General features: G+C 47.4%; 2 protein-coding genes across 3 annotated transcripts in view; both read left to right on the top strand.

Annotated features, from left to right (window-relative positions):
* Window positions 1-221: 221 nt before the first annotated feature.
* Window positions 222-23,598, top strand: part of LOC141965641 (cell surface hyaluronidase CEMIP2-like) — a 55,019-nt gene continuing 31,642 nt past the window's right edge. Inside the window, exons 1-15 of the mRNA XM_074917489.1 lie at window positions 222-999; window positions 5,038-5,502; window positions 5,629-6,190; window positions 6,540-6,709; window positions 7,021-7,209; window positions 7,565-7,734; window positions 8,580-8,789; window positions 12,599-12,804; window positions 14,410-14,479; window positions 15,110-15,238; window positions 16,252-16,337; window positions 17,693-17,824; window positions 17,945-17,980; window positions 18,797-18,949; window positions 20,857-21,034. Of these exons, the coding sequence (XP_074773590.1) occupies window positions 222-999; window positions 5,038-5,502; window positions 5,629-6,190; window positions 6,540-6,709; window positions 7,021-7,209; window positions 7,565-7,734; window positions 8,580-8,789; window positions 12,599-12,804; window positions 14,410-14,479; window positions 15,110-15,238; window positions 16,252-16,337; window positions 17,693-17,824; window positions 17,945-17,980; window positions 18,797-18,949; window positions 20,857-21,034 (3,534 nt within the window). The remainder of the gene's footprint in view (window positions 1,000-5,037; window positions 5,503-5,628; window positions 6,191-6,539; window positions 6,710-7,020; window positions 7,210-7,564; window positions 7,735-8,579; window positions 8,790-12,598; window positions 12,805-14,409; window positions 14,480-15,109; window positions 15,239-16,251; window positions 16,338-17,692; window positions 17,825-17,944; window positions 17,981-18,796; window positions 18,950-20,856; window positions 21,035-23,598) is intronic.
* Window positions 4,576-23,598, top strand: part of CEMIP (cell migration inducing hyaluronidase 1) — a 113,897-nt gene continuing 94,874 nt past the window's right edge. For both annotated transcript variants that reach the window (XM_074916662.1, XM_074916659.1), the window contains exon 1: window positions 4,576-4,842. The gene's annotated coding sequence lies outside the window, so the exon portion shown is untranslated. The remainder of the gene's footprint in view (window positions 4,843-23,598) is intronic.

Raw genomic sequence — 23,598 nt, 5'->3', positions numbered from 1 at the left:
TTTATTTGGCCTGTCAAAACATTCAGTAAGTTTGTCGAAGTAATGTAGCCATCTGCACTGTATCCAGGGCTACAGCAGAACATCGATAAATGTAGAGATATATATATTTATTTTAAAGAAACAAATGCATTGGGATTCTTCACTGTCTATGTTTAATAGGTTTTACTGTATTTACGATTATTTCAGAACATAGCTTGAATCCCAACAGTTCTTTGTGGGATATGGATTATGAAAGACTGTTGCACAGTAAGAAAACCTTTCCTGAGACCGTGGGCTTGTACAAACCCTCCAGCCTGTTCAGGAGCCGCTCTCTCCTGAGTCACCAGGGAAGGAGAAGTTTGCTAAATCAGAACCTGGGCCAGAAACCACAAGAAAAGCAGTTATCCTGTGACATGCTCCTTAAACTTTCCAGATACATTTTAATGGATACCTTTGGACCTAGCTTGGCTTGGAATCTCTTTCGGTTTTATAACTGTGATCGAGAAGTCAACTTGCACAAAATTCATGTCAGTCCTCTCAAGGTGGCCCAGCACAAGGTGAAGCCGTTCTTGCTGCGCAGGGCGCTTCAGCTCCTCAGGAATATGGGAGTGTTGTCTGAAGCTCAGCAGTCCAAGGCCTTCTCTCTGCTCAAGAAGCAAATCCTTAAACCAAGGAAAGCCCCGTTAAAGCCCAAAGTGGATCGAAGTGGTAGGTATATAAGGAGGAGACGTGGTTTTGGTATCTCGGATGCATTCTGGTGCTGGCTGAGTGAGGGCATGGGGCCAGGCTCTGTGCTGCCGTGGCGAGGGCTGGACATCACTGGGTACGATCTGGTCTGTGGTGGGCTTGTGTCACGCCAGGAGCTGGCACCCGGTGTTCAGGCTGAGCTAGAGACAAGGCTCGGGGTGCTCAGCCCTAAGCGGGAGGCCTGTGATGAGGCAGGTGGGAAGCAGTCGCTCTCTGCAGAAGAGGAGATGCTAGACGAAGGCTGGTACGGTGTGCGGAGGGCAGTTGCTGCAGGTGGGCTGTTATAAGGAGACAGTCTGTGGGAGTCAGTACAGGCACTAAAGCCACGTTTAGGCGAGGCAGTGCCCGGCTCGGTGAGGTGCCCGGGCCTGGGGTAGCCCTGGAGTGCAGCTCCAACGTGAGCATTAGCCCAGCGCTGCTTCCCACTCCCACCAGAAGCCGATGTGCTCCGTTCCCCTGCCCCGAGCTGGGGGCTGCCTGTGGAAGTAGAGCTACGCTGTACGGAAAATGCAAAATCAATTAAAAAAAAAAAAAGAAAAAAGTGGAGAATTACAGGAAACGTGGCTGGGAAGAGGAAGAAATAATGAGATGTGATTTGTTAGTGTAACGTAGGCAGTGATGCCCCGCGGGCGGGACGCTGGCTGGGCAAGGGCGACCCCGCCCGGCCGGTAACGGCGGGACAGGGACGGGGACAAGGGCAGGGACAGGGCAGAGGTAGGGGCAGGGACATGGGCAGGGACAGGGTTAGGGACAGGGACAGAGCAGAGGTAGGGGCAGGGACACGGACAGGACAGGGACAGGGCAGAGGTAGGGAGAGGGACAAGGGCAGGGACAGGACGGGCAGGGTCCGAGGCGCGGGGGGGGTGTCTCGGACACGGGGGTTGGGGGCAGCCGGGTGGGAGGCGGCGCTGGCTCTGCCCAGCCGGGCTGTGCCGTGGAGCCTCCAGTCCCCGCTCCGTTGGAAGGGGGGTGCTGGGGGGCTGCTGACTCCGCTTCTCCTTCCTCTCTCGGAGTAGTAAGAAGGAAACGGGAAACCGTCCGGCGGGGGAGCGTGCCCGGGAAAATCACTGGCGGAGCAGGAACCGTCCTCTCTGCATCGGTGTGAGATCAGCATCTGCGGGAAGAGGTGTTTGTGCTCCGGAGTCACCTCACCCACCGCTGACTCATTTGGAGCTGTTTTGTTTTCTGTCTTGAAGTGAAACCTCGCCGGTCAGCGATAGTTGTCACTGACTGTTACGGTGTGTTTGTAGGCAAAGCATCGTGGTCATTGCGACACCCTGAGACACGGGAGGGTCGAGGTTACCTCATACCTGGTAGCCCCTTATGGAAAATGACCCATTTTTATTGGTTAGAAAAGCAAACTTTAGTTCATAACCAACACTAACGCTCGAAAGAAGGTTTGGGGTGGCTGGTTTTGTGAGGAAGAGTTACACCAGCCAATATGTTTCAGGCAGCCAGTGTTAGTCAACGCTTTCTCGTGTGTGCAGATGTTTGGGAATGTCCTTGTGCTGCGGTTGCGCCCCGTAACCGAGCGCCACAAGCTTCGAATCGGCGCTTCTGCAAAACAAAAATCAGCTGCAAAAATGAAATTTGGAAAAGAGCAAAAGGAAAACAGTTCAGACCCTGAGCACCAACTACAGAGAGCAATAGGCGCTTCTGTGTTTTCCTTAAAAAGAGACAGGAATCTTTAAAAAAACCAGGATGATAAGTCCAGTCTAATTTACTCAGAAATTTTCTTCCTCAGGCCACTGAAAACTTCATGTGAGGGGAAAATGGCACTGAAATAATTCACCTGGAAGTAGTTCTTTCAGAAAAAAAATCAGACCAGTGTATTTCAGTGGATTTTGAGGCTACAGAGGGAAGACAGCTATGAAGGATTTAAACCGTGTTTGCACCTTAAAACTTCTGGGTTCTTGTTCAGAAGTCCCATGTAAACAGGAGGGACTTTGGCTTTACTGGTCATTTCATAAGGCCTGCACAAAATTTAGTTCTAACCAAAGCCTCTGTACGTTTATTTCCACTATTACTCTATTAGATTGATCATTGCTGCCTTTTATTTAGATTGTGAGTCCATTAAATCTTTTGCATGGAGTAAATATTTTAAATAAAGATGTATGAGATTTCTAGGGCCCCAGCAGATGTAAAATAAAGGTTCAAGTCCTCTTCTACCTCGAAGTTGGCACTTCTAGAACCGTTAAATTCAGAGAATTTAGTGTGTTTTAAGACAAAATACTCCTCTTTGTCTTGTCTCGCCTGAAACTTCCACCAGTAGATAAATCTTTCTCCAAAAAAAATGAGCACAGCCTCCTATACCTCTGATAACAGCTCTGCTTTCCCATGACCTGCATTCATATATGTCATATTTAGATAAGAAGGAGGCACACCACTGACTAATGCTGCTTTTTTGGAAGGAAAATGACAAAAGCTATTTGAGACAGGAGTAGAAGCACCAGCACTAGATGATAGATGAACAGCCGGTAGCAAAGGTGGCAGCTCTAACGTTCCCCTGTATTTATGGAGTATTGAAATGAGGGAGTGTTATCTGGATTTGTTTCTCTAGGGTGGATGCTTATCTTCAGATTCAGCAATTCTCTGGGTCCCAGGACAGGGTATAAGAGAGTGGATGGGTTTTGTTTAGCACAAGTGAGTGTTGCTCCCTCTCCAGAGCTGTTGTCTGGAGCGAGGGCCGTGGCTGTGCCCCTCACCCACCCCCCTGCTTCCAGTCTGTTCCCATATTTTGTCTGACAGCACTTGCTCCTTATTAACATGACTATAGCCTCTTTGTGCCCTCCGTCAGAAGAAATCCTGCAGCGGAATAAATTTCAGAGGTGACAGATTGGAACGGTTTGACCAGATGATGGCACACAAAATGTCTCTGAGATCGGCAGCACCCGTGGCTTTGGACCTCTTTGGCTTTGGACCTCTTTGGCTTTGGCCCGGGGCAGGAGCAGTGGCTGGCACTCTTGCCTACCTGCTTCTGGCTCATCCTCTCTGGATGTTGGGCTCTGGAGTTTTTTATTGTGAGGAGCTGGGCTCTGGAGTTTTTTATTGTGAGGGATTGTGTGTAGACTCTGGAAAGGGGAAGGCAGTGGGCACAGTAAGCAGTTACCTGTCTTTATGGGACACCTGGAAGCTCGGTTGTGCTGTATTTTAGAGGCTGTAAAAAATGTGATATTCTGGTTCATGGAACACAGACCAGCGTGTGATGGTCCTTCTGTAGGCAGCGCCATGTCCACTAAGACTGGAGTGCGGGCAGGAATCTCCAAGGCCAGGAATGCAGTCCCAGGCCGTGGGGGTAAAAGCACGTGGGTTTCTTCGAGGCACCAAAGCACAATCTGAGGCTTTCCCTCTCTTTCACCGCGGGCTCTGACTGTGGGTTGATTTGGCAGGTGATGTGAGGTGAAGTGGCAGATACCTCTCTGCTCACCCACTGTCGGGGGAACTTTTGCAGCCACCAGGTTACGGTGTTCTCCGTAGACCTGCCAGAGGCAGGAGAGCACAGAGCCAAACCACCCCGGGGGAAGGTGCCAGAGGGGCCAGCTGCCTCCCGAGAAGGGCCAAGGAAGGCCAAGCCCTGGTGCCCGCATCGGGGTCTGGGGGCCGGAGTGCCTCAGCCCCCTGCCCTTCCCGGGGAGGCGGCTGCCCCCCAGCCGCACGCTTCGCACGGGGCTTTTGAGCCCAGCCGGCTGCTCTGCGGGGCTGCACAGAGCCCCCCTGGGCCGGGCTGAGCCTCGCCCCGCTCCCCGTCACCCCGAGGAGTCCGGCGGGGAGCCCCCAGCCCCTCGGAGCCGGGGATGAAGAGCTTTGCGTGCGGGCAGCGGGGCTCCCCCCGGCCCCGGGCAGCGGGGCGCCGGTCGCAGATATACGTCCAGGCTGGAGGGATCGTCCCCGGCTGGGAGGAGCCAGCAGCTCCGCTGCTGTAAACAGTGCGGGCACCGCCAGCGGTTGGAAGATGGATATAAATAGGGAAGCGGAGGGGAGGCAGCCGGAGCGGAGGAGCGGGAGCTGCCTGCGCCTGCCTGCCCCTGCCTCTGCCGCCGGGGTGCCCAGCAGCCCCCGTCGGGACCTCCCGAGAGGCGACCTGCAAAGTTTGCGGCTCGGCGCTGCCGGGGATAGGTAAGCGGTTTCTGCAAAGCCCAAGTTTGAAACCCGCCGGTGCTTCTCGTCGATCCGCCGCTGGGGTTTTCTCCTCGCCGGCTCGCTGTTCGTCCTGCTGTTGTGGTTGTCTCGCCGTCTCCGGGGTTGTGTGGAGCCGGGAAGGAGGCGTGTGTGTGTGGGGGGGGGATTTGTTTTCGGTCTCGCTACGTTAAGTGCAGGGAAAAAAGATAAAAAGAAACACATCAAAAGCAAAACGTGCCTTTGCGCCGGCTCCGTGCACAGCCGCGGCGCACGTGTTGCGGGCGGCAGTTGGCGGCTGCGAGGGTGCCCGGGACGCGGGGAGCCCCGGGGAGCCGCGTCTCCTCCTGCCTTTTGCGCCGGACCCGGACCCGGAGCCGGTCCCGGTCCCGGCGCCGCCGCGGGACGCGTCGGGGAGCAGCGAGCGGCGGCAGCGCATCAGGTCGGTACCGCGCCCCACCGCGCCCTTCCGCGCCCCTCCGCGCCCCGCCGCCGCCGCTGCCGCCCGTCTCTTTGCAGGACCCTGCCCGGAGGCCGCCCCGCACCTCGCCCCGTGGCGACCCGGCTCCGACACCCGCCGCGCCGCCGTGGTGGGCCGGGGGGCGGCCCTGCGCCTCGAGAGCTCCGCCGCCTTCCACTCCCTCGTCATCCGCGACGGAGGTAAGCGGGGCCGCCGGCCGCTCCCGGGGGCGGGAGGGGGGTCCCGGCTGCGCCTGCCGGCGGGTGGCCCCTCCGGGCCCCGGCGGTGCGCGCCCCCAGCCCCGCTCCTCTCCCCTCGCCCGCCAGGGAGGCTGGTGTTCGCCGACCGCCCCCACGGGCCGCCCATCACCCTGCGAGCCCGCTACATCCTCATCCAGGACGGCGGGGAGCTGCACATCGGCTCGGAGCGCTGCCCCTACGGCTCGCGGGCCACCATCTCGCTGTACGGGCGAGCCACCGAGGGGGCGGCCGTGGAGGGCTTCGGGCAGAAGTTCGTGGGCGTGGGGCGCGGCGGCGTCCTGGAGCTGCACGGCCGGCGGCCCCGCGCCTGGACCCTCCTGGACAAAACGCTGCACCCCGGCGGGCTCCGCCACGGCCCCTACTCCTCCGAGAAGCGCTGGGGCAGCCGCGGGCTCAACCTCCGCATCCTGGACGCCGGCACGGCGCGGGTGCTGGCGGCGGGGCGCTTCGACACCCACCTGCGGGCCGGCGAGTGCCGGCGGCTGCTCGCCTTCCTGGCCCGCCAGCCCCCCGGCGGGGTGGTGGCGGCCGCCGTGGGGGACTCGGCCGCCCGCAGCCTCACGCTGGAGACGCGGCTGCTGCTGCGGGACCGCCTGGGCAGCCGGTACATCGCCCGCCTGGGCTACAGGTGAGGCGGGCGGCGGGCGCGGGGCCGGGGGGCGCGGGGGGGGGGCGCGGGGCTGGGGGGGGCCGGGCCCGCGGCGCCACCATGGACAGCTCCGCGCCGGGGCCGCCGCGCTGCCGCGCCCGCCCGGGGGCTCGCCCCGACGGCGGGGTCCGCCCGGGGGCTCGGGGGGGTCCGCCCGGGGGCTCGCCCCGACGGCGGGGTCCGCCCGGGGGCTCGGCCAGGCTCGGTGGGCGCCACGGGCCGGGGGAAAGGGAGGGAGGGAGGGGAGGCCGATCGCGCTGCGCCCTCCCCTCCGGCCCAAGGTCTTTACAGGATGGAGGTTCGCGCTGTCCCTTCACTCCTTCTCCAGGCAGCCCTGGGCGCTGGTGGGGATCCTCGGAGGGGATCAGCTTTCCCCAGCGGAAGATAAACGGGAGTATCACGGGAATGGAACCACGGGGTTAGCTGTAGCCCAAAGAGATTTCCTCACCTACGATGGCATCCGGTTTACTGTTACTGCTTTCAGTGGATGGATAAAAGGTTTAGTCTTCCCTGACGATTGCTTGTCTTCTGTTGCTTTGCTTTTTCTGGCCGCTGGGAATCTGAACAGTGCAATGATAATAAGACCCTAATCTTTTGCTCACGTGGATGGCGACCACACTAACAGCAGTACTCTCACAAAGTAATGTTTTAGCTGCCTGCAAAGAGATGGCACTGATGTATTTGATGGCTAGAGCACTTCTATTGCATGTGGTTATCTAGATAAAAATTAAACTGGTATGCTCTTTGGCTAATTGCATGATTCTGTCATGTGCATATGTAGAAATAATTGATTGCTTCATTTTTTTTAGGGGTGCCCCATAATGGTTTTAAAGTGGAAGTGTCCAAAGGAATAATTCTTCATTTGATGGATGAAGTTTCAAGTTGGTTACCTGGTGACCGGATCGTCGTTGCCAGCACAGATTATTCTATGCATCAGGCTGAAGAGTTTAATCTCCTTCCTTGCCCTGAATGTAAAAGTAATCAAGTGAAAATTGACGGTATGAAATATTTTTATCAAACTACTTACTCATTTGCAGTAAATATTTACATTGTCTTGTCTTTTACATTGTACATTGACTTGTCTTTTTAGCTCGTTTTGGTCCCATAAACACGTAGGCACCTCTGAGAGCTGAAGGCCCCAATATTACGTTGGGACTTGAAAGTCTGCCCAGAGGCAGCAGTCCTTTGTAGAAGCCAGGGGAGGTGCTGATCTCCTCTGGGATCAGACACAAACCACTGGACATGGCCCCAGACTTGGTGACTGCTTAAATGAAAGGTGTGCACTTGCTTAGAGCAATGCAATAATGAAGATGCTGTGCTCACCCTGAATAAAAATGTTTCTGATCTTCACAGGCAGCCCACTTTATCTTCACACTGGAGAAGTCATTGATGGCGTCGATATGAGGGCAGAGGTTGGTCTTCTGACTAGAAATATACTTATTCAAGGAGAAATGGAAGACTCCTGTTATGGACAAAATCGATGCCAGTTTTTCTCCTTTGATACATTCGGAGGACATATTAAAGTGAGTCATTTTTCATGCGTATGCCTGTAGGTGGTTTCAGATAGTTCCTTTCCTGCTTTGTAAACAGGCAATATAATGCAGGAAACTACCATTGTGTCTGGGGGAAAAAGTATACTGGTCTGTGAAGAAGGGAAAAGTTTGTTGGTCTGTTTTGCAAAACTAGACTTGCAGTGAGTCTGTGCCATTTTCTTCCCCGTCTATGCAGAAACATACCTTTCTCTGGGCTAGAGGGGATTCTTCAGCAGCATTGCTGCCAGTAGGGTCAGTGTGAAGTTAGTTCATGAGATGGCACCAAAGAAACTGTTCTTCCTGCAGAGCAAACCTGCTCCCTTCATGGCTCACAGAAGTGCTGGGTCTCACCCTGTTGTGCTTTGCCTCCTCCTGGTTGTCCCATGTGTTCTCGGTAGCTGTTGCGGGGCTTTGCATAAAATTACTCCTCTACCAGTTGGAGAGAGTTGGGAAGCTGTGCAGGTCTGGCCTAAAATCACTTGACTGAGATAAAGTTGCCAGGAAACAGAGCCTGGTGGTAAATGCTACGCCTTTCTGTAGCTGGCAGGAGCACCTTGACCAGAGCCACGTCACACACGGCTCTTGCTAAACACCGCACATGCAGTTTGGCAGCTGTCCCTTGGCAGCCCCGTGCCCGTAGGTGTGCAGCCGCTGGCACGCTGCTCTGCAGGCGCTGCGCTGCCGTGAGTCAGAGCAGGGAGCTGACACCTCCTTCTGGGATCAGGCCTGATCATTAGGCAAACATATTGCCTAAAGAGAGGAAAAAAAAAAAAGTTTTTCTTTTTGCGTGTGTTTATATTGTAATGCCGTACTTGGGTCTACATTTGTCTCAACAGATCCTAAGGAATTTTAGCTCTGTTCACATGTCAGGAGTGGAATTAAAAAACATGGGGCAACAAATCCTGGGCAGTTACCCTGTGCATTTTCATTTGGCTGAGGATGTGGATGAGAGAGGAGGATACGAACGCCCAACGTACCTTGATAACCTGGCTATCCACCACTGCTTCTCTAGGTGTGTTGCCATACATGGAACTCATGGCCTTCTGGTAGGAGACCTATTTTATTAGTACCAAGTTCATGTCTTTGCTTAGGCACTGCTAAACAGTAAGACCTGTTTGTGATTGAAAGAAATCAGAATACTGAAACAAGGCATCTTGTCCCCAAGAAATGTCCCAACTTGTCGACTTCATTTGGCTGGTGTTCAGGTTAGGACTGTTGCTCTGATAGTGCAGCTCTTTGAAATGAATTTCAGGTTCTTGTATTGCCTAATTAATATTATTAAAGGAGTGATCAGATATAGTGAAATCTTTGCCACGGGTGCTCTGAGCAGTTTGTGATAATAGGAACTTTCATTTAAAATGGGAGCAATGGACTTTAAATGGACCCGACTGAAGCAAGGGATCTTTAATTTACAAAGGAGATAAAAAAGACCGGGGTTGTTCAAGTCAGGGCAATGTCAAATACATCCAAAAATATTCACATGACAAAGGGAATGGAATATGAGAGGGACAGACCCAAACGGCTGCTTCAGTGCCAGAAAAGCCCTCAGGAACTTGGCTCTGACCTAGATCCTCTCCACAATGCCCTTGTGGAGAGGAACTTAAAAAAACCCCCAAAACACAAAAATGCCATACATATCCCAGCTGGAAAAAAAACCAATTCCCCCTCCAGTCCTGACGTGTCCAGTTGCTGTGTGCTCTGCAGGACCCTGAACGGTGTTCTGGTGTCTGTGGGCATTTCCTCATTCACCTGATGTGTGATCAGGCAGAGACACTCCCTGAACTATCCATGACCTCCCGTGTTTTTCCTGACAACTTCTTCTCAACCCTGGATGTAAAGCTGTGTAAGGCAGGACATAGATGCACTCTGGTGGGACCCTTGTGTGAAAGGGTGTCTGTCCATCCGTCCGTCCCGTCCCCCCCCCCCCCGAAAGGTTTTATTCATGAAAATGCAACACTGGACTTGCACAACTGGCAGCACTTTTCATGTATCCTAAAATGGTTTTGTATTGTCCAGATCACTCTAAATTATTGTTTTCCTTCTCATATATGTGATTTGCTCTGGCTGTAGAGCCTGCTTTTGTGTACAGAACCCTTAGGTGGTAGGAGACTTGCCCAGTATGTGTGGATGTAGTTTAACTCACTTTTTCCTCCTGATGGTATTAAACCTCTGGAACTGAAGGAACCTGCCTGGGATGAAGAATTAAGCCTTAAGCTAATATTGGCCCTCTGAAGAATGGTGTATGTTCTTGCTCTTTATCAGAAGTGAGATTTTCAGGGGTTTATCTGGATGCGTGGGATGCAGTAGTTGTGAAATCAAGAATCCCAGTGTGAGATGCATGTGACTGCTGAGGGCTTTGAGTCCGTGGACCAGTGAATAGATTTTATAGTAAAGGTTAAATATGTGATTCCTTGGAGGAATACTGTGGTTTCAATATAGTCATTAAGATAAACAGTAATTAAAATGTAATAAAAAGCCTTGCTTTAAAACAAACTAATTTGCAGCTAGGGAGAAGAGCACGTGTATCAGAGCAAGGCTGTTTAATGAAAGAGGTGGGTACCCACTTTAGCATCAGATTATGAAATTCAGCCCTTGAAGCAGAATAAACCAGATAGGTGGGTTTTCCCTCCTCCTGCCTTGACAGTTTAGAGGATGTAATTTTAGGAGTGCATTGCCAGAGTGCCGTGGTTTGTGCTTTTCCGTGTACGGGTCATGCAGTGCTGTCTGTAAGGCCCTTCTCCCATCTGCTGCTCCCCTGTGCCAGGCTTGTGCCGCTTCGCAAGCCGGCGGCCGCGGTGTGTGCACAGCTTGGGTTACTGGCCGTGGCCGGGAAGCAGGCTGCCACATGCCTCTCCCTGCCCTGGCACACCTCGGGCATACGCAGACTGCTGTAGTGTTTCATGTCTAGTGTTGCAGTGCATAAAGGTCACTTATATTGTGTTGCTGAACTATATATAATTCAGTGTTTGGAGGCATCTTAATCACCCGGTGCTGGACACACCATTAGGGCTGTAGCCTGTGCTGACAGGTGTTTCACGCTGGCACATACAGTGATATGCTGCTGTCACAGTGCTGCAGGTGGGCTCGTTTCCAAACTTGTGGTTTATGTCTGTGATATGACAGAATTGATCAGTTATTGGGGTTTTGATCTAATGGCACGGACCCTTACCTTTCAGGGCAAATGTAAGCGATCTTTAAATTATGTTATTTCTGGTTAGGAGAAATGATCAATATAGTTTCATGGATGTAAGTGTTCAGGGCCGCCATGCGATTGTGAAGCTGTGACTAACCATGTTAATTAAAGCTAAAACCTGGTTTCAGATACAAGGCTGGTTTTTAATGCAGCTGTCTGCAGCACAGATTAGCCAAACTTCAGCTAAATTCAGAAGAATGAACCTCTACAAGTGAAAAGCTGTTTAAAAAACCAGCAAGCAGCTTGTTGTTACAGTGCCTTTCCAAAAAGAGTCTTCCATGGCCTCCTTAGAAGCACAGCTTCTGCCCATCGTTTGGAAGGGTAGAAGTCCCCAGGCTTACTGGTCTTAGCAGGTTGGCAAGAGCACTTGCATTTTTGTCTAAATCCATTTCCTATCTGCATTTCCAAGACTCAGCTGGTAGGGACATGTTCAGTGTTGCTGCATGTAGGTTCTCTGTTACCCTCCTTGAAGCTCACTCCGAGCTACTGTACCTGCGTGCAGGATCTCAGTGGATTTCCCAAACTGTATCAGTTCGGAGTTGGGTACCTGGTTGTGTTGTGCCTTATTTTTAACTCTCTCTTGAACACCTCATTAGGGCCGAAACAAAAGCAGCAGATGACAAGTTTGAGGAGTGACTGCCAGGAAAACAATGAAATCGAGTAGAGATATACCTATGGGGACTATACTTTTTGTGACTCCAGATGTTAGGTACAGTTAAGGGGAAATCACAGGATATTAATCTGAAACGGATTTAGTTCAAATATTCCTCTGTATACAGAAATAACCAAGTAGGTTAATATTAGTTAATCTTGAAGCCTTATATGGACATAACTCCGACACCAACAGAAATTTTGAATGCCTGAGGAGTGAATAAATATGCTGACAGGGATTATTTGAGTACAAAGTTAAGGTTTCAGTAAGATTTAGTAACAAATAGCTGGTATTTTAAGTAGCCTGACTTGGTATTTACATTTAAAGGAAGGATTTCTGAATTTTTAAGACTGTACATCAAAGGAGGCTTGTACTAAGTCCTCTTGGTCAATTTAGGGTTTAATGCAATATCCCTGTGCATGTCAATTAATATTAAATAGATTGATACAGTAAAATACCATTTTTGCCCAAGCTGATCATTACAGGAATGAAGTGGCCCTGCACCTTCTGAGCATGGAGGAGAAAGAACAGAAACCTTGCCAATATAAGTTAATTCACATGGTGCATTTTAAAGAATTTCTTATTTTATTTGGGAAGCGTGGCAGTCATGAAAATTTCTGAGTTAACCATCCTGTTAGTTTATCATGTGAGACACACTTATCTTTACACAGATAGTTACTCCATGACACCGAATCAGATACTCTCTCTCACATCTGAGGGCAGTATTGAATCCAGTATTTTGCAATTTTCCTTTAATTAGACATGTGATCTTCCTCAGAGTAATTTTAATAGCAGTTTTGCTGTATAAGAAGATCAGTCCCCAGTTATGCAAACCGGGTGTAGTTTGAGTTAGCTCCGGGACTGATGCCTGTGGAGGAACTGCTCGCTGTGCAGAGGGTGGCAAAATCACTCCGTGAGCCTTTTGGGAATTTATTGATAAGTAAGGCACAGCGGTTATAGTTCCTACTGCTGTTAGCATTGCGATCTGTGGCCTTTGCACTCTTTCCCAGGTAAAAGACACCATTGGCTATGACACTCTGGGGCACTGTTTCTTCCTCGAAGATGGGACAGAGCAACGCAATACATTTTATCACAACTTGGGCCTCCTCACGAGGTCGGGGACGATCTTGCCTTCGGATCGCAATGAGGCCATGTGCCTTGCCATCCGCAGCCACGTCTACGGGAATTACGTTCCTGTGCCGAGCACCGACTGCATGTAAGTGTTCCAGGAGCTGTAGTCAGGTTTTACATTTACATTGTGCCTTATAGCCAAGTCCCAAAGGATGCTGTGGTGAAACTTTTGGAAGGTGCTATTTGATATTCAGTGAAAAATTGTAGCTTTTCCTACCATTTCTCATTTTAAAATAGTTTAGCTACTTGACTGTGTTTTGCTTGTGAAGATACCTGTTAACACTTGCATGAATCCTAAGCAAGGAGTATTTGCTGCTGGTTATTCCTGTTGCTGTTTCCTGAGGATCATAAATATATTTGAGCACTTTGCTCATTTACAAACCCCTTTCAATTCTTTTTAAGCAGGGCGTTGAAGGCTCCATGAAGTCTGATAAATGCAAGTTTCTTCAACCATGGTATAGGCTGGCAAAAATATCACTGAAGAGGGAGTTTTTGCCTTTTTTCACTAGGGCTGAATTGGGGCTGGAGCATTTACAGTAAATTAGTCAATAGTACATGAGTGCAATGAATATCTAGAGTACATCAGGAGATTTAGTGAGAATGCAGAGATTAGCATAAACCACAGTGAGCATCATTTAACAATAAGCAATATCCCGGTATAGCTGACCCAAATTAGCTTGTATTTTGGAGACTGGTGAGCTGTAACATGTACTCTCGGGGACCCAGGTGTTGGTCTGGCTAGTGTTTGCAAGCAAGAACACAGTTTAGCCGAGGAAATTTGTATTTTCATGTTTTCTAGAAAAGGATGCAGTGGCTAAACTCTACTTATTTTTATTTGCATAAATAATCCAACTGAATTAATTTCAGTTGTTTTTGCTGAAATGCTAAAGTTGCTTGTATGGTTAATACAGATTTATTCTGCACCTCTTTGGGGGTTCTGTTAATCCAAAAGAGTGTGGATTCTTGACTATGTAATAGTTAAGGTGGATAAAAACCAGTGATTTTCTGCTTAGAATGATGAAATTAATTGGTGCAGTCACGAGGAAAGGTTTACACTGTTTTTACATGTGGTCTTTGTTACTGCAAAAGATGTTATCAAATGAAGTAAGACAACAGATGGCAATGTTTTCATAGCTATATCTGGCTTCTGTTTGTGCCACTACTGATCTTCCCTCTGAAGCAAAAACTCCTTATTTGAACAAACGTCAAAATTATATCTTCTTAATCTCTTGCTTAACAAGCCATTTGCAGCTTGCAATGACATTTGTTTTGTTTTCCACCTAGAAGCTTCATAAATCCACAGAGAATCCCCAACCTCCTATCGTTGCCCCTGAAGTTCCAAAAACCAAACCAGAAGTTCACATTGCAGACATTTTCCAAAGCTTCTTAACATAAAAAAAAAAAAAAAAAAAAAAAAAAAAGTCATTGGGTTTCCTTAAGCTGCATTTAACGGAGCATGGATTTTGTGTTAACGGTCTCATATAATTTGCAATAGGTTCAACATGTGGCTCCATAAATGAACGTCTGACATTACTAGATGGTTTCTTTTCCTTAAAGAGTATCATTAAAAGGTTGTGTGGAGTTTTAAAGTCAATAGGAGAGTTGTGGCTCAAGTCCAGTGCAGTGCTATGAAAATGTATCCCTTCCTGTTTGGTAACTGCTTAGGATCATTTTGATTTTGATTTTTCAGGGCTGTCAGCACATTCTGGATTGCAAATCCAAACAACAACTTAATAGAGAATGCAGCAGCTGGTGCTCAGGTAAAATCGTTTAATGGCAAGAGCTATGCTTTGCCTCCAGTTCCCATATATTCTACTCTTATTGATGTCATTAGCATAAGGGCAATGAATTTTTAGTAAGCCATTGTAAAATTTGGATATATATTTCTGCAACCTTTGTGCCTGTTAAGAGCAAGTATTTGCCTACAGTTTTCACACTGATTTCTCTCACAACTGTGGCTGGAAATGGTTGTCTCTTAGCAAACAATTTTTATTAGTAGTTAATAGCTAAATGCCCAATAAAATTTTATGTTTGTCTATATAAATATATACTCTCTCCTTGTCATTATCTCTGGTGGTTACTCAAATCATGTTTGTGTTTAATGTGCCTGTATAGAGAAGGCTATGTTTTCCAATAAACCACCTGAATTTCACCCACAATATACGCATTTTTAAAACCCATGTGCGTGCCCCAGGGACGCAGTGTGCATGCCAAAGGGTAACGTGGGAGGTGTAAGAGGAGTATGGGCTGGTGTGTGTCCTCTGGGACTCGCATGTTTGGCAGACTCAGGTTAGAAATCTGGCCAGCATAGTGGGAAACCCGAGGTCCCCAGGATAACCTGTATCATTAATGGTAGTGTCCCATTTCTCAGACCTCCCTTTGTCTTTTAGGATGTCGGGATATGGTACATCTTCCACCGAGTTCCCACTGGACAGTCCGAGGGGCAATATCCAGAGGGACATGCTGAACATACCCCCTTGGGAATATTTTACAACAACAGAGTCCACTCCAATTTCAAGGCACGTGGATTATTTTTATAAGTTTCTGTCTATGTAATAGCATGGCGTAGGGCTGGCTGTGTGTGGTGCTCGGAAATCAGATGATCACAGGTGTCATACATTTTGATGAATGTTTTTTAACACTGTATCAAGACACAATTAAATTTTGGGGGTGATGTTCTTTGACGGTTAAAGAGGGAGCTGAGCAGAATGGGGTCCCATTTCAGGCACTTTAGTTGGGTGCCTGTGTTAGAGGGGATGTGCCCAGGCCATGGGTACACCTACTACTAACTGGGATTTAAGGAATGACAGGCAAGACACTGAACACTGCTGTTGGCCACAGTGGTACAAGGATATAGCAGAGATGAGCAAAAGTCGTTTGGGCCAGGGCCTGCTCATCACCTTTGAAAAATTAAATTACAAATTCCAAGAAAAACACTCTCTCCCAAATATACTGTTTACATGAAAACATAACCTGTAAGCTATAAAAAGCATTTTTAACTTATTTCTCAAGATTCTAGATTGAAATCAGTGCTGTTCTCCGTGCCTTGTGTATTTTACATCTTGGCTCGCAACAGCTGCTGCTCCAGCCCAAAGCCTTTAAGTTGGCTACAGCAGCTCATGTTCTCTTTTGACTGTCGGGGGACTCGTCACTCTTTATTTAAAGCCTTACTTCTTAACAACACTCTTTTTCCAAAAAGTTATCAAGAGTTTGGCAAAGTCCCTTATTGCTTTCTGCAAAGGAGAGAGGGAGAGTGGGAGTTCAGTGCCTTGCTTTGGGTCAGAAGAAAGCCCAAGATGCTGATGTATAACACATGGCAGGGCAGGCTCTGTCCTGACTTCAGCGTGCTACATCCTGTGCTAATGTCATCCTGAGCGGTTCCAAGTGACACTGAAAGGGAGGAGAAAGCCCAGGCTGCAGGCTGTTACTATGCCTGCACGCACCGGCTGCCCACGTTCATTGATAAAAATCCGGGATCTCTGGTCTCCGTTGGGTGGTCTGTTAAAATAATTGGAGTCACGTGCATTTTCAGGCTGGTTTGTTTATTGGAAAAGGAGTAAAGACAACGAGAGCCAATGCTGAAGATCCCAGAGAGTATCTCACTGTTGATAATGCCAGGTAAGCACATGCTGTATGGCTAACTATTTTGGATAGTTCTATTACTTCTTGGCTTCTTCGTTGCATTTAGCAGATCATTAATGCCTCATTATGCCTGAAAAAACCACACAAAATATCTCTAATATGCAGAGGCAAATACTTCATGGCTATGCTTCGAATTGTTTGTGTTACTGCTGACCAAAAATGACACACGTGCACTTGAGGTTATGAGGACTAAGCAGTGAAGCATGTGAATGGGGATCCAGATCCCATTAGTCTATTAGCAGGTTTGTAAACTCCAACATTTCTTACCAATGACTTAGAAAAACTTAGATCTGAAAGATGATGTAAGACATTGCTGAGACCAGTCTAGGATAAATGAGGAAAATAAAGTAGCCTCAAAGTTTTTTTGTCAGCTGCTTTAAAATCTCTGATTTTCCTTTTTCAGAGTGGAAGCGGGTAAGTTAAGGCCATTTTCTCCCTCACTGTGGCCATATAGGTCTCTGTGAGAAAGTTGTGGCAGAAATCAGCCACTGCTCCTGGTCAGGCCTTGGCTTTTTTTCCTCCATCATACCCTATCAATGCCACATATGATGCTCCCATATGGCTGAAACAAAAGGGCAACTGTTAGTCCCTTTGTGAGAACTCCCTGCCAGGGTCATCCCCTTGGGTAATGAGGAGGCACGTCCCTTAATATGTCAACTGGAAGAAGTAGAAGGTGAGAGTAGACTTTGAAAAATTTTTTTGTGATATTTTTTTTTCCAAACACAGCACAAATCTACCATCCACAGCCAGTGTGGCAGGAAATAGCCTGCAAGTAATTGAGAAGCGCCCTGTTCCCAGGGTGAATCCTTTTTTCATGTGACAGCTTTTCTCAGCAGAGACAGAAGCATATGGAGGTCTGGTCTGTACATTCAAGAAAAGCAGCTCCATTTATTCCCTTACCTTTGCTGAACGAGATTCTTGGAAGTACCTAATTGATTTTCTAGCATCAACCCAGGGATTCTCAATGGGCCTCGTAAGGACAATTACAAGAGGACCCAAGTGACTTGGGAAAAATATTTGCTATGTCTCTAAATCACACTGAATCAAATTAAAAAGTATCTGTGGGCCCACTGAAGTCTGGTGAGAACCTCCTGTTGATTTCACTGGGACCAGAATTTTATCCTTTATGAATGTTTCTTGTTTTCTGCTTTGTACCAAAGCACAGAAATGAAATCAAGCTAATAGCCTGACTCTGATCCAGGGCATATCACCTCTTTAGGCCCATCACAGTGATATTTGGAAGCCAGACGAGGTCTGCTGGGCACAACCTCCTCTGTCTGAGCTTGGTTCCTGTGTCTCCTGTGCCACATTAACGAAACTCCTTGCTTCAGGTTTCACCCACATCAAGATGCTGATCCCGAAAAGCCACGAGTTCCTGCTGTGATTGATGGTCTTATTGCTTTTAAAAATAATGACCACGGGGCCTGGGCCAGGGGTGGCGACATTATTTTCCGCAACTCAGGGTAGGTTACTGTAGTTACGTGTTATATCATCCCCCTCACGGCAGACGTGAATAGGTCTGTAGGCCAAATTCTCTGCAGACATTCCTCATCATTTACACCGTTGTGTTTCTTCTGTCCCAGGTTTTCAGACAATGGAATTGGACTCACTCTGGCAAGGTAATTTCTTAAAATGGACCTTTTTCTCATTTTTAACCCCGATGTAACAGGCTTAAGGATGGATGCTGAGCCTCTCCCCTGGTAATTACTGTAAAACACGAGAAAACCTCACATTTCCCTCCCAAACCACATCAAGTCTTCTCTGCACAGCCGTTAATACAAGGGGCAATTTAGCCTTTCATTCTCTTTGCCTCAGCATGTCTGGGGAATACATTGTAATTGCCGAATATTTCCTTTTGGACGGTAGGTCCTGAACCAGTAGACTAAACATCTGGCTCCGTATTCAGGGAGACTTTTCTTCTGCTCTAGCCCAGTGGAGCCGCACTGCCTGTAGCTCATGTGCTGCCAGGGCAGGGTGGCTGGCATGGCCCCATGTGGTGGCACAGCAGGTCTCCTGCCTCCTCTGCTGGTGTCTACCGTGCCCCTGCAGCTGTCGTCTCGAGCCCTCTTGCAAAAGACCTACAAAAATAAACCATATCCAAAGCCAACTGCAGGCAATGAGAGTCAGTGATATTTGGCTCTTGCGTCAGGGAGGTAGCTAAAAATTTACAAAGCAACTTGGTATAGAGCAATTTTATATATATGTATGTAGGGTAGAGCTGGTTTTACCCAGACTGTTACCTGTATTACTGATGCCCAAACACTAACCAAGCACTAACATGCTGGTTTCTAAACAGGTTTTAAAGCAGGCTGTTACACAGGTGCGTGCACTTTTTCCCAAAGTAATAAGGAAATTCTGCTGTGTCTGTGGTGTGGTTAAAGTGTTAATCAGTTGTGCTGTGCTGCACAGTTACCTGGTGTTTCTTTGCTTTGTAGTGATGGGACTTTCCCAACTGATGAAGGCTCCAGCCTGGAGGTTACACGCTCCATTTTTGTTGGAGAAAGCAGCAACTTTGGCTCCCAGGGAGGCCAAAACAGCTACTGGGGAAAAGGGGCAAATGGAGAATACAGAACACTGCCCAGAAACAAGTGAGTTATTCTTCTGCCATTTCTTCTTGGCGTTAGCATAAGCTAGAAGAAAAGCCTCGGGAATGAATTTGACTACCAACAAGTAATTTACACTGGGTGTTTAAATTATCGTACAGGCCAGAAATAATAAGCATCCAAATAAACTCACTCTTCAGGCCAACAGCTTGAGAGCATTCTCTACTGAATGTGCTTGATTTAATTTTCTGCTTAATTTATTAGTCACTGGAGAATGGATTAGAGAATCTGAAAGATACCAAATGGCTTTTGTGTAGTGCTTCAGTAGCACAGCATCGAGCTGATGGCACAGCTCCCATACACCAGGCCACCATCCCTCCTGCAGGCATAGCTGGGCAAACACGGCCAGTCTGACAAAGGAGAAACCATTTTTCATTATTGCATCTTATTTCTCTTTCAATAGCTGTTTGCTATTTTCTGTTTTGATAGCAGCACAGCCTCCTGTCTAGTAACTACGGTGCCTACCCACATCCCCATAGCAAGGTGTGCTTCCCCAAGACTAAATTCTACCCTAATGTGTGTTCTCCATCATGCTCACCAATCACTAAATCCTCTACGAGGAATATAAAATTAATAAGCAGTACTCAGCAGACATGTCATGCACACAGCCCTGGCTATACACGGCTTGGCCGTAAATGACACAAGAATGGGCTCTGTGTAGGACAGCAAGAATAATCAGAGCTATCCTTGGTTATTATCAGTGTTATTATTTTACTTGCAATTGCAAAAAAGTTCCTTAGCAGTTCAAACAAGCTCTAATCATCTGTGATATTGTTAGGCAATGTACTTGTGGGAAGGAGTATGCCAAAATATCTGATATCTGTTCTTTCATTACGCCATAGTGCAAAATGGGATGTAGGAATTGTACCAAACCCAACTACTGGGATAACAATTCCGGAAACTGAAGAATTATTTGGTCAAGAAACACTGTGCCTGGTGTTTCCAACTGGCAAAGTGTTTCTGGATCTCTGGAGCCAACCAGTAAGAAAAAAACATCAGGGTTGGGGAGGGGATGTGTGCCCTGGTGACCCCCAGGCTGGAGAGAGTCTGTGTGCCCATGTGCTGTCCGTTTTGTGACTGTCGTGTCTGAATATCTCTTTCTGGACTCAGTAGGTATTGACCTACCCTTCCACGCCACTACTGGCCAGCTTCATTAGTGTCTGTGAAGCTGATGCAGGCCACCCTTTAACTGGCCATGGCTGGGGCCAAGCAAAACTTGGCGCCTTCTCAAAACAAACCATGGAATGGACAGGTCACACCTGTGGCTCCAGTGGTGTCCCTTCAACACTGATATCTTGGCCGCATGTCCATGGGCCAATACTGCAGAAATCACTTCTCTGTATGAAATACTGTGGACTGGGTTCTAGGTGTCTTGTGGAAATGACTTGTAGGGAGAGGAGAAACTGTGCTGCACCAATTAGTGCTTGCTTCCAAGGAGACACTTGCCTCCAGGGAGTCTGACTGGTACTGTTTTTTCAAGCATGCTGATGTTTTCCTGAGAAACCCATCTGCCCTGGAACAGGGAACCTGATGGCAATGCTGTCACACAGCCCTTTGGGTCTTCCTCATGATGATGAACTCATGATGATGATCTCCTGGGTGGTTGGGGACAAGGGTTTTGAACTGCTTTACCCCAGCTTACAAGCCTTAGGCAAGCTTACGAGTCTTTTTTTTTTTTTTTTTTTTCCTTCTTAAGCCTTATCCTGTAGAGGATATTCAGCAGAGTTTCTTGTTTCATTAACTGTGTGATAAGCATCCAGATCCCAGTTTTGGGAAAGGAAAGGTGGTTTAGCTACTTATTCATATCTTTGTGTGGCTTCAGAAGACTTAGATTTTGCCCAAGCTTTTAACAGAGGACTACATTTAAATCTCTGTGTTTTTAAATCTCACAGGACGTTCCCTATTCGTGGATTCCAGATTTATGATGGGCCTGTCAGAATGGCAAAATGCACTTTCAAGAAGTTCATCCCGACTGTTGACAGATACTCGAGTGCCATTGGGTTCTTCATGAAAAACTCCTGGCAGATAAGCCCCCAGAATAATGTGTCACAGATCCTGATGGAGAAGAGTGTAAGTAAGAAAAGCAGAAATACGTGCTGTTAGATGTGCAGGTTTTTGAAGTTTTTAGAAGTGCTGAAAGATCTATCCTAGACCAGGAGTTTCCATGCAGTGGTGTGTGTTAACGTTGGTGCATACCGTCAACTCATTTTGCAACACTTCTTTTTTTTTTTCTAAATGGGAAAAGGAAGGTTATTTATAATCTAGTAAAATGTGATGGTATCTTATGCCTGGGCAGATATACATTAAAAAATCTGCTTTAGAGGTAGGTTTTACCTTGTAACCAGATCTGGGACACCACTGGTGCAGCATTAGCTTATACGTGCTGGGGACCGGGTGAGGACCTGGCCTCAGGGGTTGAGAGGGACACAAATGAGATGTCAGGAGACAGTAAGCTGCAGTCCAATTCTTCTACAGAAATAACAAATGCACTTAGAAGCAAAGCCACGTCCCAGTTTCTGGGGTCAGCAGTGAAATTCCTGTTGAGCACAACAGGGACTTCCCCTGAGCAGAGACAGCAGAATGGGAGCCTGTATCCCTGCCTTGGCCGTAGGATACTCGTCCTGGATTCCTGCCAGGGTCATGACCCTGAACGCTTGGCTCGGGAAATAAAACATTCCACCTGGCTTGCTCCCAAGGATCATAACCTCTCCTTAGCTTCTTTCAAACAAGGTCCATACTTGTTAGGATGTCCATGAACTGTAGTAACTTTGGCTTGAGGTTTGGCTTTATCTTGAGGAAAATTTCCATTGCTCTGGGATTGACCAATATTACTCCCACTGGCAAGGAGTTAATTTGTCTGTCCCCTCTCTGGTACACTTTAGACCAACAACAGGAGGGTATTTCATGAAAGGATGATGTTGATTGCAGTCACTTGACTTCTCTAAAGAAAACACAATTCTTGTGCATTTCAGTAAAGAGATCTTAGTTACCTTAGATGCTTTAGAGAGCTTTGGAACAAGAATAAGGGCTAATTTGCTTCTTTATGTCCTCCCTTGGGGAAATGGTTATAAGATGGTCATGGGGAACATGAATGAGAAAATCAACCTGGAACTGGGGAGGGGAACTTAGAGGAAAATGTATGATGAAAAAGTTCAGTTGTTGGAAGGAAAGAGTGTGGAAATTTTCCTCCAGTAGTGGCTGTAGGACTCTGTCCAACAGAATGATTTCAGACAAGTGATACCTGCGCACATTACCAAAGGGGATGGTTACACCTTGAATGGCTGAAAATGCAGCTCTTTAATACAGTTGCACCATTTGAGGCCAATGAGCCTATTAAGTATTCCAGCATCTTTTGTCTGAGAGGCAGTTTAGTACTGCAGCGCCTTTAAGATCTGAGGTCTTCAAGGTAAAAATGGTCAGAAAACTTCTGCAAAGCAAATTCAAATAGTAGAGTGTCAGCCTATTACAAAAAACCTAATGACATTATCCCACGTTCATCCCATTATTGCATGTACATTTCCAAGAAATATCCATTTGTGAAGTTGGTATTTTGCCAACTTAAAAACCATTTATGTTTGCAACCACCTGCATCCCAGCACTTTTCATTTTGATTCTGTTTTATCCGCATTGAACCCAGATGTGTAAAATCTGATTTCAAACTTGAAGGACCACAGTTAGTTTATTGTTTTGTTGCTAATTGCTATATGTGTCTTTGACTCGTTAAGATAGAGCCTGTAGACTGTTTTAATTAATTTTCTATCTCCAGGCTTAATTTTGTTACTTTTTAAAGGGTAGCTAAGTACTAATTCCCTAAAGGACAATCATCTTACAGTTGTTTTTTAAGAAGAAATTAAACACTACTGCAAGTTATATAGCGATGACAAAACTATTAGTCATGCTGAAGGAATAATTGTATAATTAATCAGACTAATCAGCGGATTGGTTAGACAACAAAATAATAAAGCCAGTCAGGTCTTGTTTTAATTCCAGCATTAAAATAACAGACAAGTAAAACTAAACATTACGCTCTGCAAAAAGTATTCTAGTTGCCTTTCCTTTGACAAACCTAAATCTCACATACTAAGATATCTGTACATTTATCAATAACAACATTATTGCTAGGTTTGTTTGGTTTTTTGTTTTAAGGAGGGTGCTTTTTAAAAGTTATTTCAAAGCAGTGGAAGCAGTAGTTGGTCTTAATCCATCTGAGGACATGACTGCTGGTTGTGGTCTGCTGTAGATCTCGTTACTCCTAGTCAGCAGGACTTTGAGAGCTCAGAGAAGATGCCCCAGCCCAGAACAGAGCCGTGCCTGAAGAGTGCATCATTGTGCATCATTTCTTAAAAAGACCTGACATATCTCTTTTTTTGGTCATAAAACAGCAATCAACTCATCCCTCTGTCCTTTTGCTGCACAGCACCCATAGGGTGAGGTGAGGAACCAGAGGTTGTACGGGATATTTTGGACTCCCATTAACAAGGCCACCTCCAGTAGGTGCAGAAGACTCACAAACTGTCCAAATTCACATCCATTGCTAATAATCCTGCTGGTTATTTTTCCCCCTGCAGCCAGGAGCTTAGGGTGGATTCAAGCTTATTCTACTCCTCGCTGTGCCAACACTATGGCATCTCTGA

The sequence above is a fragment of the Athene noctua genome, chromosome 13 (genome assembly GCF_965140245.1).
Source record: "Athene noctua chromosome 13, bAthNoc1.hap1.1, whole genome shotgun sequence".
NCBI classification, from domain to species: domain Eukaryota; kingdom Metazoa; phylum Chordata; class Aves; order Strigiformes; family Strigidae; genus Athene; species Athene noctua.
This window is presented reverse-complemented; position numbering and strand designations above follow the sequence as displayed.